This window comes from Sinocyclocheilus anshuiensis, unplaced genomic scaffold, assembly GCF_001515605.1.
Source record: "Sinocyclocheilus anshuiensis isolate Anshui unplaced genomic scaffold, SAMN03320099.WGS_v1.1 scaffold848, whole genome shotgun sequence".
Taxonomy (NCBI): Eukaryota; Metazoa; Chordata; class Actinopteri; order Cypriniformes; family Cyprinidae; genus Sinocyclocheilus; species Sinocyclocheilus anshuiensis.
This window is the reverse complement of record NW_015549628.1, coordinates 781,731-799,334: the sequence shown is the minus strand read 5'-3', so window position 1 is coordinate 799,334 and position 17,604 is coordinate 781,731. Positions and strand designations below refer to the sequence as shown.

Below are 17,604 nucleotides of genomic sequence, written 5' to 3'. Positions count from 1 at the left end.
TCTCACACGCACACACACACACACACACACACACACACACACACACACACACACGGGCATAGGCGTAGGGTGTTGGGAATTGTTCTCCGGAGTGTGTGTTGCTGTATCTTGGCCACTGAGACACCCCATTCATCATTTTGTGGATCATTGGCTTTTATCTCCTAAAGCCGTAATAAAACTGACATTGGAGCAGAGGGGGTGAAAGAGGCAGAGACTGGGAGAAAGAGAGAAGGGAAGAGGAGGAAGGAGAGGAACGGGGAAGCACAAGGTTAATTCACAGATTTCAATTTGGCTCCTGCAGGATACACCTCTAGTGTTCTGCACGAAGCCAACCAGACTGAACAAATGTTGGACCAAACTCAAACTGAGGTTGTTGTTTTTTTTGAGCTCTCAAATGTGAGACAGAATAAGAGAGACTTTAAATCCCTCTTCAATGGGACTGGAGGAGATTTTTGCTGTTGTTTTAGTAACAAACCTGCCAATCTGACAGTGGAACACAGCCAGTGATACTTAATGTTACACACTGAAAACAAGATTTAAAGGGATAGTTCACCAAAATAATGAAATTGTTCACTACAAAAAAATCTGTCAGCATTCATTTTCTGATTTTGTTCCAACTCCATAAATATGTATATGTATAATAATATTTAACAAAATTGTTGTTTGTACTATATTTTTGGATCAAATATATGCAGTCTTGGTGAGCAGAAGACACTTCTTTCAATCTTTTTTCTTGTGATGTTATGACATTTAAATATGGTACATCAAAACACGTCACATCAGGTTTGATGCCAACAATTTGATTAGTCATAAGACACACAACCCAAAGATTGACATTTTGTGTCATTGATGACAAACCCAAAAGGACATGTTTTGATGTGCCATATATGAATGTACATGAACAGAAATGGGATTCGAAAACTAGAACAGAGAAGATTTTCCAGCAAAAAAAAAAGTTTTCAGACTTTTAATATAGCACACAAGCCATGTGGACCAATTTTATAATACTTTAATGCTGTTTTTTTATTGTATTTTATTGTTCCCCTAGAAATAAACAAACAAAAAAACAAAACAAATAAATAAATAAATAAGTCTCACAGGTTTGGAATGACAGGAGGGTGAGTAAATGATGACAGAATTTGAATTTTTGTGTGAACTACACCGTAAAAAAAATTCCGTAAAATTTACGGTAAAAAACCGGCAGCTGTGGTTGCTGGAATTTTTCCGTAAAAAATACGGTAGCAACGTTTTAGGTTTTACGGTTTTAAATACAGTTAAATACCGTAATTTCATTTACTGATATAATGTTAATATACCAACCTATTGAAGTACTGAAATCTGTTTTGTACCTTTGTAATACACTGATAACCACCAAATGCAGGTGGTGATGAGAAAGTCACATGATGAACCAAAGCCCATCACAAGCAGCATTTAAATAATAACATATAGAGAAGGTGCACAGTATCATTCACACAAACACCAAACACCATCATGGTAACACACATGCAACTGAAATAATGCAATAAACATTCATTTAACAACATTAGGTGTAAAATACAACCCTAATATACAAAACTGATAAGAAAAAACTAAGGAGAAACATAGTTATTTCAACAAAAAAACATCAAATTTGAAATGTAACGCAGGGAATTCTGGGAATGTCAATTTACAGTTATTCACTGTAAATTATAGGAAGGTCTTTTTCACTTCCAAAAACGGTATACTACCGTAAAATTACATGTAATGTCCAATACAGTTTTTCACCGTATATAGTAGGGGAATTTACCGTTAACCATTTAACAGGTTTTTACTGTAGCATTTTTACAGTCTTTTACCGTTAAATTCACGGTCATTTTTTACAGTGTATCTCATTAATATCTTAAGAGAATTGTTCTGGTTTGTTAATTATTTACTGGAATGGTATTTTTTACAACATTTCTTTTTGTTTTCTCTCTGTTTTCCTCTTTTACAAACACAAACAACTGCATTCACGAATCCTCTCAAGGGCTACTGTAAAACATGCACAATGGACACACACACATAAGGGTGAGGTGAGGGAATAGCAGACCTAGTTTCAGCGAGCTCATGCGTTAAATCATGTCAGCCCTCATCGTGCCCGCAGCTGAGCTTACAGTTCAGCTACAGAGATGAACCATCTTCACCAGATCACCCTTCACTTGTCTACACCTCGCACGGCCATTAATCAAAACGTTGGTTTGAATATTTCATGTCGCAGCAACTTCCTTGATCTGAAGGCCGGTAGGACAACACAATGTGAGCGTATAAACCGGCCCTGGCGATTAATATCCATCCAAAGTCTTTATTGTATGTGTTTTTCTCAGATGTTCATGTAAATTTAAATCTGAAAGTTTTCTGTTAATCTGTCAGCAGCTTGGAGAGAATAAAGGCCCAAACCCAATGACCACAGTTGCCATGCCTGTGTTTAGCACCAAGAATGAAACGGTGAGGAGTGTGTGGTGTGTGTGTGTGTGTGTGTGTGTGTGTGTGTGTGTGTCAGAACTAAACACATACATACAGTATTAGTATTAAAGTATATTCTAAAACGTATATATTTAGGTTTCCATATGAAACTATAAAAACAATATTATTAATATCAATATTAATACTAGTTTCTTTTTTACATTTTGATATTATTAATAATTCATCTTAATGAATAACTATCAATATTAATGTAGATTCTAAAATGTGTATTCTACTAAGTTTCCATGTGGAACTATAATAACTGTAATAGTATATTTTACAAAGTTTTCATATAAAACTATAATAACAATATTAATGTTATTAATATCAATATTAATACACATTTGAATTTTGATGTTGATAGTATTAATAATTAATATTAAGTAAATACGACTTTCAATATTAATGTATATTCTAAAATGTATATTCTACAAAGATTCCATATGGAACTATAATAACATATACTATAAAATATTAATAGTGATATTAATTAATAATTAAATAACTGTCAATATTAATGTATATTAATATTATATATAACATATGAATAGTTATAGTTTCCATATGGAACTATAATTAATAAAAAAATAAGAACAAATATTAATATTATTAATAACAATATTAATATCATTTTAATGTTAATATTTAAATGAAATCTAATTAAACATATCAGTCAATGTTAATGTATATTCTAAAACATATATTCTAACAAGTTTCCTTATGTAACTATAATAACAATTTTAATATTATTAATATTAATATTATTATTAGATTTGATATTATTATTACTAATAATTAATATTGGTAGAATATAACTAGCAATATTAATGTATATTCTAAAATGTATACTTAAAAAATCTAATCAATCATCCGATTCATTAAAAAGATTTGACTCAAAAGAATGATTCATTCACAAAGATCTTTAGTGGTCTCTTTCTCACACAAATCTATCGTATGACTTTTAAAGTCCCACTTTTAGAGGGGTTTTGTGTTTTTGAAGCATGAAGATTTTATAATTGCATTAAAAAAATCTTTTTTTTTTTCATGTTTAATTTCTTAATCAAACTCATCAAAACACTCTCATTAATAGTACACTATAATATTGACAGTGTTTCTCTTATATTTCATACTTAATGAGTTTCAATGATAGTTAATATCCACCATATAAAAACTTCAAATGACTTGTTAAACTCCCCATCTGTTTTCAAACCTGTCAGTCTGTTATTTGTACCAGTGTCTATCCAAAAATGAATGTGCACACTTTATGTATGAATACGCATATGTGTGAAAATAGCATGATTTCACAGCAAGTGTCCCTCCACAGAAAAACCAAGGCATCCTGCTAGGCGTCGTAGGCACTGACATCCCCATTCAGGAGTTAATGAAAACCATTCCGAAACACAAGGTAGGCTGTTACCACCAATAAATAGCCAGGATTTCAAAATCAATTTTAATCTGTTCGATTTTACACTCTCTGTATCTTAAAGCTTAAAGGAGTGTATTAATGCTATCATTTTTAAAATCTTATCTTCTTTTCTCCAGCTAGGAATACATGGATATGCGTTTGCCATTACCAATAATGGATATATCCTGACACATCCCGACCTGAGGCCCCTGGTAAGGACTGATACCATTTGGGCCCATTTCCAGCCTTATATTAGGATTATGATTTCAAACACCACCTAAAATAGAGCTAAAATATGATACAATCAACTACATCCACACCCCAACAAGCTGGCTCAGGTAAAATCTACCCACACATGCAGTGTGTGCTTGTGAGAGCGCTGGTGGGACGCTGAAGTGCATCATGGGAGATGTAGTTTTTGTAATCCCAACCCTTTTCCTCTGATATATTGCATGCAGGAATAAAAGCCCATTCATGTGCCTGCCAGGGCTGATCAGAGCACTGAGGTAACTTACCCTTCACAGGGACACCCCTCACCCCGCTCTCAGTCACCACGCGTGACTGCGTGTGTGTGTGTGTGTGTGTGCGTGTGCGTGTGCGTGTGCGTGCGTGCGTCTCTGTGTGTCGTGAACGTGTTGGTGTTCTCGTCGTAATGTGGCTCCAGTGCTGCTGTGTTTTAGTTTGTGTTTGCGTAGCGGTGGTGTGCATCAGTCAAGGCTTCTGAGTGTGTGTTAAGAGGGTGTATTTACAGACCACACTGACTCTGTGTTGCTCAACAGGGACAATGTTGTTAGATGTGTTATATGCTAAAATGTGTATTATTAGTGTAAGTAGCATTGAACTTGTCTGGATTCAAGTGTGACACAAAGTAACATTCTTATTCAACTTTTGAGATATTTTTAGGCTCTGCTCCAAACCTTAGTGAGCTGAACATCTAGACGAATTTTCTAGGCATTATAGACAAACTCTAAATGTGAAAGCTGTTTCAAATAGTAGGCAGCATTATGCTGGATTTTAACAGTATTGGACATTATATGTGGTATGTATCCTTCATGGATATCCCAGAATGCATTGCAACAAGGGAAGTTTTTACATAAATGTATATAAAGTATATTTTATTCACTGAAAAGTATATAAAATGAGAAATAGGTCAATCTAATTAAAAATTAAATATTTTAACTAATATTTATGTTCTTTGCAATATTGTTATTGTTAACTATAATATTTTAAATATTTTTATTAATTAAACTAAAATGAATAAAAAATAAAATAAAATAAAATATTAGGTAAAAAATTCAAAGTTAAAAAAAATGAAAAGTAGGAATGTTGCCTTGGCAAGTAATTGAAATAAAAAAATAAATAAAAATAAAGTTAAAAAGAAATATTAAAAAAATTCAAAATAAATAAATAAACAAATAAAACTGACAAAGCACATAATAAAATGACCATAACCTAAAATTAAAATGAAAACTGAAAATATAAGAATAAAAGCTATATAAAGTTATTTATAAATAAATATATATATGGTCACAAACCCTTGCATTTTTCATTACAATGCACCATTCCCATTGAATAAACAAATAAAATAAAATAAAATTATTAGTTGAAAAACTTAAACTAAAAAAAACAAGAAAATTAGAAATGTTGCCTTGGCAAGTAGTTGAAATATAATAAGTTGCTTTTCAGTGGCTTCTCGTGTGCTCCACATGAAGAACACTATTTGCATGGCGCATGTGAGTAACCATTAATGTTGAGTTGCTATCTACATAGTGTTTGAATTCTGAATTTAAGTGTTTGAATTCAGTAACTTATGAGGTTCCATTTTGTTTAGAATGCTGCCTGTGTAGATAGCAGATGGCAAGACAACTCATTAGGGATTGGAACAGAGCCACTGACTGACTAAAGTTCCAAAGCCAATCTGAGCAAAAAAGATTAGACAGATTATTCTGACACAGATCCCCATAAGCCTAATACTGACTGCTCTGATAGTGTGCAAACAAAACTAATTTCCACAGTTTGTCGATCCTGCTCCTGGAGTCCCTCAGCGCTGCACACATTAAATGTTTCTCTTATGTAAAGGTGCTGTAAGCAACTTTTTGGAATACAACACATAAAATGTCCCAACTACTGACAGATACCAGTAAAATAGCTGTCCTCAGAAATCAAACCTGTCTCAGTGACAGCACTAGATTGTGTAAACAGTAAATAAGAGTCAGGGAAACAGTCCACGCCTTTAAGCCTATCAGAAAACCAGCCAATCAGAATTGCTTTGTGCCTGTCAATCATACTCTACATTTGGGATTGCTTTGATCATTTTGGAGAAAGTTAGCAAAATGGTGAAACTGAGGAAATTGTTTACAGCACCTTTAACACGCCTCATCATCTGATTAGACACCATAAATGCGCAGTGCTAGTTGGAAACCCAAGGAGCAGGAGTGAAAAATGCTAGACTAATGGCCTCTATCACCATGTACTGTATGTTTCTGTCTCCATTGTGTTACCCGTATGATCCCAGTTCCTAACTGTGACTGCACTGCCGTCCTCTAAAGCACTTCCTGTCCTCTTTGTGTCTCTTCCTGCAGTACCAGGAGGGCCAGAAGAGGAAGAAACCCAGTTACAGCAGCGTGGACCTGTCCGAGGTGGAATGGGAGGACACAGAGGATGTTGTATGGACCAGTTTTTAATGAGTGCACTCACTGCTGTACATTTAGACCAGAAACATACTTTATGCAAGTATGCAGATGGAAATGCTTTGCAGGTTCCCAGTCCTGTTATGCATTAGGTTCACATACTTGCATAAAGTGTTTTAGAAGTGTTGCGATATAGTATTAAAGTGAATAAGTGCTGCTTCATAAATGTGTTTATTTGTAGTTACGCACAGCAATGGTGAACAGACGAACTGGCACTTTCTCCATGGAAGTAAAAAGAACAGTGGACAAAGGGGTAATGATTTTATCTTTGCATGCAAGAACCAGAGTAATATGTGATATTAGTATCATAAAGCTATTAGAATAATAGCAAAGTATCAAAAATACACCTCACTGGACAGCTTAACTTCATAATCTTTTATCTTTAAATTTGTTCCCCACCAGAAACGTGTCTTGACGGTGCACAATGATTATTACTATACTGATATTAAAGGAACTCCATTTAGGTAGGTAATGTCTCGTGTATGTAAATATTTCACATTTGAACAAATGTTGATTGAAAGTATGTGGCTGACTTTTGAAATTATATTTTTTGTATGTTTTGTAGTGTTGGTGTGGCGCTCTCTCGAGGACATGGGAAATACTTCTTCAAGGGAAATGTTTCACTAGAAGCCGGTGAGGATTTACTTTATTAGCAAGACTTGAAACCAATGCCAAAGAGAGTTAATTTTTATGGTTCAAATGCTTGAATATATATTCTCGTCTAGTAGCTGTAAATCACATATATTTTGTTGTTTTCATTACTTTTGTTTCTATGAAATGTTGTGAATATTTCATAAGTTAGCAGTCCTACAAAAGGTCTGGCATTTTGGAGTTTAGAAGTTATTTTTTTTATGTTTCATCATTGTTATACATTCTGTTTTTTTTTTTTCATTTTTCTATGTGGGAATTTGAAATATTTATATGTAACCCACATCATTTTTTTTTCATTGGCCCTTCACATATTTTTGTTCATGAACATTTAAAAAATTTCAGAATTGATTGGGCTATTTATATTGCTGAATCATGAGTCTCTAATGAAATTATTCCCTTAATATATTCATAACCAGAAATCCCTCTGAAGCCTGACATATTAAATAAATAGTCAAAAACGTCTTTAAAAAATTAACAGTTTACTGACCTTTAGACAAAATATTAAAAAAAAAAATGTTCATACTCATAGGCCTACTCAAAGAGGAAAAAAACATAATTATCCTTAATTATGCCCAAACAGATCAAACAATTGCAATTTGGTGCAGTTGCTTATATAAAAATTGTTCTTACATTTACTTTATAAAAATCATTAAATATTTTACATCAAAAAGATATGTGTAACACATCCTGAAGGTGAACGTTTTTATAGAAGGCTATTCCAGAGTTTGGGAGCCAAATGCGAAAAAGCTCTACCTCCTTTCGCATACTACTTAAGAATTATAAACAGTATAAACAGAAAGCATGTAAAAAGCATGTAGAAATTCTCTCTAAACTCTTATCCATGCTTGTTTTTTAGGTCTACATGATCTGGAGCAACCCGATGTTGCCCTTGCTGATGAATGGTAAAGACCTTTATTTATACTCAACATAGGCTACAGAAGCCTATAACATGTTCTGTTAGTTTTATTAATCACACAAGTAATATATTGTGCCATTTTCTGTTATTTCAGGACATACTGTAACACAGATGAGCACCATGAGCATCGTCACCTGACTCAAGTTCAGGCCATCAAACTCTACATGACCAGCCGTAAACCACATCTCAAATGTGAGCAGCATTTCAAATAAATTCGACCATGTTTGCTTTCTTAATACATGTTTCTGGTCTTATTATAATCGATTCATCAGTGCACATTATTCTAAGGAGAAATGTTTGTCTTTTTAATCTTTCATCAAAATAACAAGTTGTTCCACCTCTCAAACGATTTTTCTTTTCAGCTCAATCAGTTTTCAATTAAATGAGCTCAATTTCATACTGCAGTATACAGTACAGTAGCAGTTGCTCCTGCAAAGTTTTGCCACATTGTCCTTCATCTATCTTAAATCTTGCTTACAAAATTACCTCAGTCGTTTAAAAACTGTCCCCATGAAAGCCTGTGTCCGATGAGTATAATGGAGTGTGTAAATGTCCTCTCGTGTGTGTTGTAGGTGACAGAGAGCTGATTCAGCAGGTTTTGTTTGACGCTGTAGTAACGGCTCCCTTAGAAGCATACTGGACTGGACTGGCCCTTAATAAGTCTGAGTGAGTTTGGGCATTTACTTGGCCGTATTTACTAAATTAGCTTTAAGAAGCATCTTAGTTTAATAAATTTAGTCTTAGATAACAATTTTCCACCTTCTGTCTGTCTCTTAAAGGGATAGTTCACCCAAAAATGAAAATGCTGTCATTAATTACTCACCCTCATGTTGTTCCAAACCCGTAAGACTTTCATTCATCTTCGGAACACAAATTAAGATATTTATTTTTGATGAAATCCTAGAGCTTTCTGACCCTCCATAAACAGCAACACAACTACCACGGGCTATTTTAATGATGTCCTTACTACCTTTCTGGGCCTTGAACGTGGTAGTTGTATTGCTGTCTATGCAGGGTCAGAAAGCTCTCAGATTTCATCAAAAATATCTTCATGTGTTCCGAAGATGAATGAAGGTCTTACGGGTTTGGAACGACATGAAGTAATTAATTACAGAATTTTCATTTTTTTTGGTGAACTATCCCTTTTAAATCTATACAGGCTGTTTTTGCAGCTAGTTTTAGTAAATTTTGTTGGTTGACTGGGTAGGACAACTGTGAGACCATTCATACACCATCTTGCCACATACAGAATCTTGCCTAAAACTGTGTTTGTTTGCTTTTATCATTAGGAACGCTGATAAAGGGGTTGAGATCGCTTTTCTTGGCACTCGCACTGGTCTTTCCAGAACTAACCTGTTTGTGGTTCCCGAGCAGCTGACCAATCAGTGAGTCCAAATGACCGGCCAATTACAGATTCTCATCTCATTACACTAGCCAATAAAAGGCCTCTAAGTGTAAATGATGAATGATGGAGTAAATTATCCTCCATGGCTGCATGTGTTTGCAGAGATTTCCTCACTGCTGAAGACAAGGAGGGCGTCTTTAATGCAGATCACTTTCCTCTGTGGTATAAAAGAGCCGCAGAGCAGGTGCCCGGCACTTTTGTGTACTCCATTCCCTTCAGTTCAGGTATGACGTTCAAGCACATAAACACACACCCATCTCATGCAACATACTTCAACATTTAAGGATGATGTCATGTAGAAAAAAACTGTTAATGCACATTAAAATGATTTTAATAAAGTTATCATTTAATTTTGATTACATTTCAAAGAAAACAAATACATTAAAATGACATACATTATGATTAAATCCTAAATATATTTTGAATAAAATCTAATTAAATGATTATATAATATCTAAATAATATATGATATTTTATTTTTTATTATTATTTATATAGTAAATATATAGTATGTAAATGTATGTACATTTAATTATATATATGATTTTTTTGGTTACTAGCAATTAACATGCATTGAAGTTTACTACTTGGGGTTTAGAGATTGTTCAAATGAATGGTTATCAACATTAATCTGCAATGAACATAAAAAAAAATGTGGTCACTAATATTCCCCTATTGCTCCACCACACCTCTTTCGCATATCACACAGCTGATTAGCTTTGCATAGATCGTCATTTGACTCATATTTCAGGTGGATCTTCCAAATTACAGTTTTATAGCATACTTCTGTGTGGTTTGTTACTCTAGCTGCACTGTACTGCTTTCCTCGCGCAGACTGTCTGCTTACCTCTCTTTCCTTCGCCTGTAATTAATGTGCCCTACTTTTACGTTCACGCAATGTGTGTGTGTGTGTGTGTGACAGATCAGGATCATTACATCCCACTCAACAGCTCTTGGGCTCCTTATCACACAGACAGCGCTGAACTCTTCTCTGATCAAACACTCTCCCTCATCTGCCTGTACTGCTAGAAATGAGATCTGTTTCATCATGTAACTGAGTGTTTGTTTCAATCGATGCCGCTTTTGATCTGAATATGCAAACGAAGGAGTCCGTCCCTCTTAATAGATTTATGCTTATAAATATTTATGTAAATAAATGTCGCCCCCTGGTGGTTATGACATGCCATTTAGCTCAATGGCTTTCATCTGTAATTTAACCACTTTGTACCATGTGACAGATACATTTCTACTTAATAGTAAATTTTTTATTTTACATGCAACCTTTGACGTCAACAATAATAGATATGCATACTATTTTTGCATCTCTTTCTAAATTGTCTTTTTATTTTGGTTTCTTAATTTTGCACATTTATATGCTTAGTTACATTTTATCATTTGTATTTAGCATTGTTTTTCCCCTCAGGAGAGACCTGCAACTGCGAGCCATTTTTGGATCGTAAACCAGCAGTTTTAGCGGATCATTGAATATTCCAGTTCTCATGTTCATTGATGATGTTGTTGTAAGTACTCTAAGAGGGCATTTGTGTTCATTTTTGATATTTCATTTAAGGGGGAGAAAATAAAAGTGTGGTTTTGGCGAGCACTGCTATCCAACTACTCGATGACAGGAAGTCTCCTATAGTGGCAGGTACTTGTCTTTTAATTTCAAAGCAAAATGAATGTATTATGAATTTCAAATAGTTTTTCAAATGTAAAAATGTTTCCAAACACAACTAAACATCATTTTATTAAATGTGTTTTTTATGACACTCAAAGCTGTGGGAATTCAAATGAAGCTGGAATTCTTTCAGAGAAAATTTTGGACGGCCAGTCGACAAGTAAGCACAGAAATATATGCTCATGACAATATAAATATATCTATTTATCAAACCAGACCTTCTATGACCGATGTGTTGAATTGTGTATTATTACCTGCTGCATAACAGCTCTGTTTGACGTGTTTATGAGCAAAAATGTATAAGAGACCATGCTATATTATCATAGATGTTGTTTGAAACTAAACTAACTTTTTATAAGCAAGGATCTATATAGAAATGTCATTAATGTACACATTTGCTTCATGTTTTTACCTCTGCATGTGTCCACACAGTGCAATGCTCTGGATGGGAAATGTACCATCAGCTGTGATAATGAGGTAAATGTGTCTCTCTTTCTCTCCCTTTGGCCATATTTTCAGTGATGGAGCTCATAAAATGGCCTGTATTCACCACATGCTCATTATACAATGGACATTTCTGGGACATGACAGGCTTACTAGATCAGTCTGCACTTCTTTTATGACATATGCCTCGTAGCGTTTCTCATTTTAAATTCTGTGTCTTTTATTAATGGCTTTGGTATAAAAAGCTATAAAATGCATATTATTTTACTGTCTTACTTGAAGTTTGTAGTGATTTAAGAAGATCACAACAGATCAAAGCTTGTTGAATCATATATTTAAATGAATATTCTATGTTTCTGGTCCCATTAGGACATTAAATGTTATCTCATAGACAACAATGGCTTCATCCTGGTCGCTGAAGAAATTTCTCAGGTATGACATACAGAGAATTATAGCACAAGAGTTGTACACGAAGATAAATACATAAATCCATCCTGTGTCAATATGAAATTAAATTAAATGGATAAATTTCTATGATGACTATAACTATAACTTTACATAATGTGTTTTGCACAGACGAACCTCTTCTTTGGAGAAGCGGAGGGAGCCGTCATGAACAAACTGCTTCTGATGGGCTCATTTAAAAAGTGAGAGAGAACACACACACACACACACACACACAAATAGATTAACGTTAATTAACCTACATTGTCAAGTTTTTAGATTTTACATTGTACATTCTGTAAACCCAATGTAAATGCTCTATTTTGCATATTTATGATGTTACTAAAACTGACTGGATATGTATTAATAAAAATAAAAATATTAATATTAATTATGGTTTTGGAATACTGAAACAAGTATTTGTATCACTACTGCTTTGCTTTACTATGTTAAATATTTTACACCTACTGGATGATGGAAAAATGACTTATTTTTTTGAATGGAGTCAACTGGTGCCTCTGTGTAATCATTCATTTGTAAAAAAAAGTGCATAATTTTAATAAAAAGATCATATTTGAGGAGAATGTAAAACTGCTGATATTCTGAATCTGACAAAAATTTATCATACTTTTAAAACCATTAAGGTTTTGTTTTTTGCATTTTGACATTATTTTCACAACAATTAATCACATTTTCCTCCAAATTCTCTATATTGTAATGAGATTATTACTTTTGAGTTTTATGTGATTGCCATTATTCTCAATGACGATCCTCATTACAGTAACTCATTTTTTAATACAATATTTTTTTAATGCTTTTTTTTTTTTTTTTTTGTCGTTTTAACCGTTAAAACAAGATACATTGTGTCCAAATTCGTCCAGTTGTTTTCAGAGAATACATCCTAAATTATTATCCTGATTTACTTTGCCCTATAGGCAAATAGTTTTTAAGCATAAAACTTTCTAAATTGTTATATTTAAAAAATATATATATATATTAAAAAAAAGCTTAAAGAGCTTAAAAGATTCTCTGATGTTTTACCTCATGAATATTTAATGAGGCCTGCAATGTTTAGCTTGTAATTTGTTGTTTGTTCTGAAATTATGGTCAAACTTTATACTAAATGTATATCAGTTAACTTTGGCTAAGTCATTAACATTAACTATGAGCTATACATTTGTTACAGTTGTTATTAATCTTTGTCAATGTTAGCTAAAAAATACAACTGTTAATTTTTTGTTCATGTTAGCACAGTTCTATTAAATATTATAAACTTTTGATTTTAATAATGTAGTAGTAAATGTTGAAATTAACAATAACTAAGGTTAATAAATGCTTTAGAATTATTTTTCATTGTTAGTTAATGTGGTTAAAGGGGCCATATGATGCTATTTTAAAGATCATTATTTTGTGTATTTGGTGTAACAGAATATGTTGACATGCTTTAATGTTCAAAAAACACATTATTTTTCAAATACTGTACATTATTGTAGGTCCTCTATGCCCCGCCTCTCTCAAACACGTCGTTTTCAACAAAGCCCCCTCCTTTGACAAGCGCAGTCTGCTCTGATTGGCCAGCTGACCCAGTGCATTGTGATTGGCCGAACACCACAAGCACGCGTCAGAAAATTTAACACCCCTTACCATTATCGCCAGCTTCAGCTTTCAATGTAAATATCAGATCTTCTTTATGCACCAAGAGCTTGTAACACTCCAAAGAGAAAGGAAAACTTGAAATCGCATCATATGACCCCTTTAACAAATGTAGCCTTATTGTAAAGTGTTATCTTTCGTTCTAGCACCACATGCACTGAAATATGACTCCTAAAGCAGGCTCGAAAGTGGTGCTAAATTCATTTTTAAAATGTATTAAATGTTTCTCAACCCAGGGTTAAAAGTGGCTTTAACCTGGGGTTAAATAAGACATTAACCCAGGGTTGTGTTTATTAGTGAATCTGTTTCTGCTTTTGTTTCTGCTAGGATTAATTTGTATGACTATCAGGCTCTCTGTAAAGAGTACGCAGGTAGCAGTGACAGCACACAAACTCTGCTGGATGTGAGTACGCTATCATCTGTGCTGTAGTGTTTGACTTCAGTACCTCGGGATTCTATTTCACTGACATGCTCTGCTCTTCCTTTCAGCCCTTCACCACTGTGAAATGGCTCTTGACAGAACTTGTCATGTGAGATAAAAAGCCTTTTTCCTTATAATCATTATTGTCAGCTTGGGATTTTCAGTCTGTGTTGCTGAGTGGGAATGTGTCTTTTTTCACAGATTTCTGCTGGAGTTTAACCTGTACAGCTGGTGGAACTGTGACTCGACAGTCAAAGGTATCAGTCCATAGATGACAGGAACTCTTTTAGAAACATGTTAATGGGGTTACATGCTCCTGTGAGACATAATTTTTAATTTCTTCCATATGATATATAATATATATTAGATTTTCATCTAATAAAGGACTAAAAAGCATATAAATCTCAATTAAACTCTAAGGTGATGACACATGAATCACACATAGCAAAAAACTGTACTGTCATGTTGGCTATCATGACCATAATGCAAACAAAAATGTTATTATAATTATAATAAAAGTAAGTATATAATTATATACTATTTTAGTTGTACAGTACATTTTTAGCATATAGTAGCTGAATTTAGTGTTCATGTGTGCAGCCCAGAGAGCTCAGAGGACAATGATGGTGCCGTGTGACACTGAATACCCAGCTTTCGTCTCTGAGCGCACCATCAAAGAGACCACAGGGAACATTGACTGTGGTGGCTGTATACGGTGAGAACATCTGTTTATGTCTATATGTGTGCATGCTTGTTTATAATACACAGCAGAAAGAAGTAGAAATTGGTGGAAATTTGTGTTTTAAAACACAAATTACTTTTAAAAGATTCTGCTGCAACACTAATGCACTTGTGGGTTGCCATACTAGCATGAAAATGCAGTTGAAGTGTCATGAAAAAACACTTGGCAATATAATTTACATTATATGATTTCAAATCATTTATACTGGAATAAATTTATATTACCTTCATTTATAACATTTGAAACATAAGTTACTATATTAGTTATAGATTTGTAAGTTCCAGTCTTGTATTAAGTGTTATGCCAATTATTAATATTTTTCACTGTCTCGTTTATTTAATGTAAAGTAGAAAACAGAAAGTAAAAATATTTAATATACAACCAAAACGCCTTAGATTTAGACATACGACAGCCATCCTCACACTTCTAATTAAAAATCATCCAGATAGAACTATATGAAAGCCAAACCCATGTCGCATTTAACTGACACCCTTATGCGGAAAGCTGTTTTAGCCTATGTGGTTATTTTGCTCTCAGTGCCTGCAGCATACATGCATCTGAGAGAGTAAACATAGCATTATCTGACAACATTTAAAATAGCTGCGCTTCTCTGTCTCTTACATCTTTATTTCTGACAAGTGCTATGTTGCTAAATGTCATGTAGACGATAATAATTGTTCCACAGTATTCTGGTATTATATTATACTTGTTTACATATATCACAAAACATGCATTTTATAGATATATTAGTAATAACAAGATATTTCGATTCTGTTTTAAATGCAGATTTTAAAATGTTTAGATTGGATAAAGATATTTAAAGGGATAGTTCACCCAAAATGAAAAGGTGAGGGACGACCACTTCTACAGGTTTTGTGAACAAGAATCGCACATCTTTTTTTGTATTTTTTCCCCACTCAGGACCTTTGTAATTCAGCAGATTCCCAGCAGTAACCTGTTCATGGTGGTTGTTGAGAATAAATGTGACTGTAGCTCCGCCCCTCCGGTTACCATGGAGCCCATTGAGATTATTTATATCCTTTTTATAAACCAAATAAACATCTGCTTGTAGAATGTGAGGTTATAGCATGAGTATTTGTATAATTATCCGCCTTGACCTCTGAGCACATAATGAGTCTCTGAAGTGCGACAGACTGAAGTTTCAAAAGGATCGCAGACGGCCACAGTCCTGTCATCCATTTCATCCAGAGGTACATAATGCATGATGCTGTATTATTAAAACTCTGCTTTTGATGACCAGCACCATACCAGATTTTAAACTACTGTAAAGTTTTCCAATATTTTGAAACTGCTGTTCATGTACTTCATTATCATTCAGTGTTTTATTTTAAAGTACCCCATTCATTCTGTCTGTAAAATGCTCATCCACATCACAGCTGAAAGAAAGTACACTCAAAAAGTTTTAGTGAACTATTTTATGCCTCTTGCAGGGCTTTCAGCTCATTTGGAGTCATTCTGTAGCTGAAAGTTCAATCTATGAAGTGTTTGAATGTGTAGCTTTCAATGACGTTTGTGTAAAGTTTTGACTCCACCAAACAAGTTTTGCTCTATGTACTTGCTAACCCTGTTTATATATCTTTTTAACAGGAGAACGCTATGGAATGCGGCTCAGCAAATGCTTTGAATTTTCCACTGGTAGCCATTTTATTCCCAGTGTTGTCGTTCCTGATCAGCAGGTGACCTCTGACCCCTGCCTTGATCCATTAGGCTTAATATACACTCCTTGCTTCCGCCAAACTCTGTTCACAGAGACAAAATCATCTTTGTGATGTCTGGATTACTGAAGATAGATGATATTTATTACCGTCAAAGACTTTGTTAGAATGTGCTGAGTGTTTTCTTCTTACATGTGGACCAGTGAACATGCCTGGATATCAGTGGCTGCCACGAGCCGTCACAGCTAAACGCAGTCCATGTAGCTGTTCTTCAAGGTTCATACACCTCAACTTTAGTCTTAATCTGTACTGTGTGAAGCGCAGACAAAACTGAGCACAAATGTATTTTATGTCATTATTATTTGCCTGCATTTCAGACTGATTTGGCATTTAATTTGGAGTCTTACGATGCATGACGTAACAAAATAGCAATATTTCACAGAGCTGTTTGTAAGAGTAGCATACATTGTCATCAAAAGATGAGATGTGGATTCTTCACAAACTTTATAAGTTTTGCCTGCTTAAAAAAGTACTTGTAAAATAACCTTTAATTGCCTAATCCCTTTACATCAAAGGAAAGCCATGTTATGTAAATAAAAACATATTTTCCATCATTTTTCGAACATTCAATTCACTGAGTGGGCTATTTATAATCTTTGGGTTATAATAAGGCAAAGATCTCTAATATCTCTTGACATGTAACTTGATTTTTTGTCTATATAGGCACAAGTCATGAAAGTAATCAAATCTGACTACATTTGTTTAATAAATGTAGCTTTTTCAGTGCCAATGACACAAAAAACTTCACCATAAAAAATATCCTGTTAAATTTATGGCTAAAAAAACAACAACAACACCACAGCCGTGGTTGCCAGAAATTCCCAGTGAAAAATATTGTTTTTGGTGTGAGTGTGGGTGTGAGAGAATGTACATTATTTGATTACAAATGCCACTAAATTGGGCTACTTTTACACATTTGCAGCAGGTTGTTTTTGAAG

The 17,604-nt window shown here is 34.0% G+C and overlaps 1 protein-coding gene across 1 annotated transcript in view; it reads left to right on the top strand.

The window, feature by feature from the left end:
- Positions 1-17,210, top strand: part of LOC107659556 (calcium channel, voltage dependent, alpha2/delta subunit 3) — a 44,449-nt gene extending 27,239 nt beyond the window's left edge. Inside the window, exons 15-38 of the mRNA XM_016448544.1 lie at positions 2,392-2,463; positions 3,806-3,886; positions 4,024-4,098; positions 6,469-6,552; positions 6,758-6,829; positions 6,979-7,040; positions 7,142-7,209; positions 8,084-8,129; positions 8,238-8,335; positions 8,716-8,809; positions 9,433-9,528; positions 9,651-9,772; positions 11,119-11,196; positions 11,325-11,386; positions 11,659-11,703; positions 12,040-12,102; positions 12,247-12,317; positions 14,095-14,170; positions 14,257-14,297; positions 14,390-14,445; positions 14,789-14,903; positions 15,852-15,964; positions 16,059-16,141; positions 16,539-17,210. Of these exons, the coding sequence (XP_016304030.1) occupies positions 2,392-2,463; positions 3,806-3,886; positions 4,024-4,098; positions 6,469-6,552; positions 6,758-6,829; positions 6,979-7,040; positions 7,142-7,209; positions 8,084-8,129; positions 8,238-8,335; positions 8,716-8,809; positions 9,433-9,528; positions 9,651-9,772; positions 11,119-11,196; positions 11,325-11,386; positions 11,659-11,703; positions 12,040-12,102; positions 12,247-12,317; positions 14,095-14,170; positions 14,257-14,297; positions 14,390-14,445; positions 14,789-14,903; positions 15,852-15,964; positions 16,059-16,141; positions 16,539-16,631 (1,866 nt within the window). The 3' untranslated portion in view covers positions 16,632-17,210. The remainder of the gene's footprint in view (positions 1-2,391; positions 2,464-3,805; positions 3,887-4,023; positions 4,099-6,468; positions 6,553-6,757; positions 6,830-6,978; positions 7,041-7,141; positions 7,210-8,083; positions 8,130-8,237; positions 8,336-8,715; positions 8,810-9,432; positions 9,529-9,650; positions 9,773-11,118; positions 11,197-11,324; positions 11,387-11,658; positions 11,704-12,039; positions 12,103-12,246; positions 12,318-14,094; positions 14,171-14,256; positions 14,298-14,389; positions 14,446-14,788; positions 14,904-15,851; positions 15,965-16,058; positions 16,142-16,538) is intronic.
- Positions 17,211-17,604: the final 394 nt, after the last annotated feature.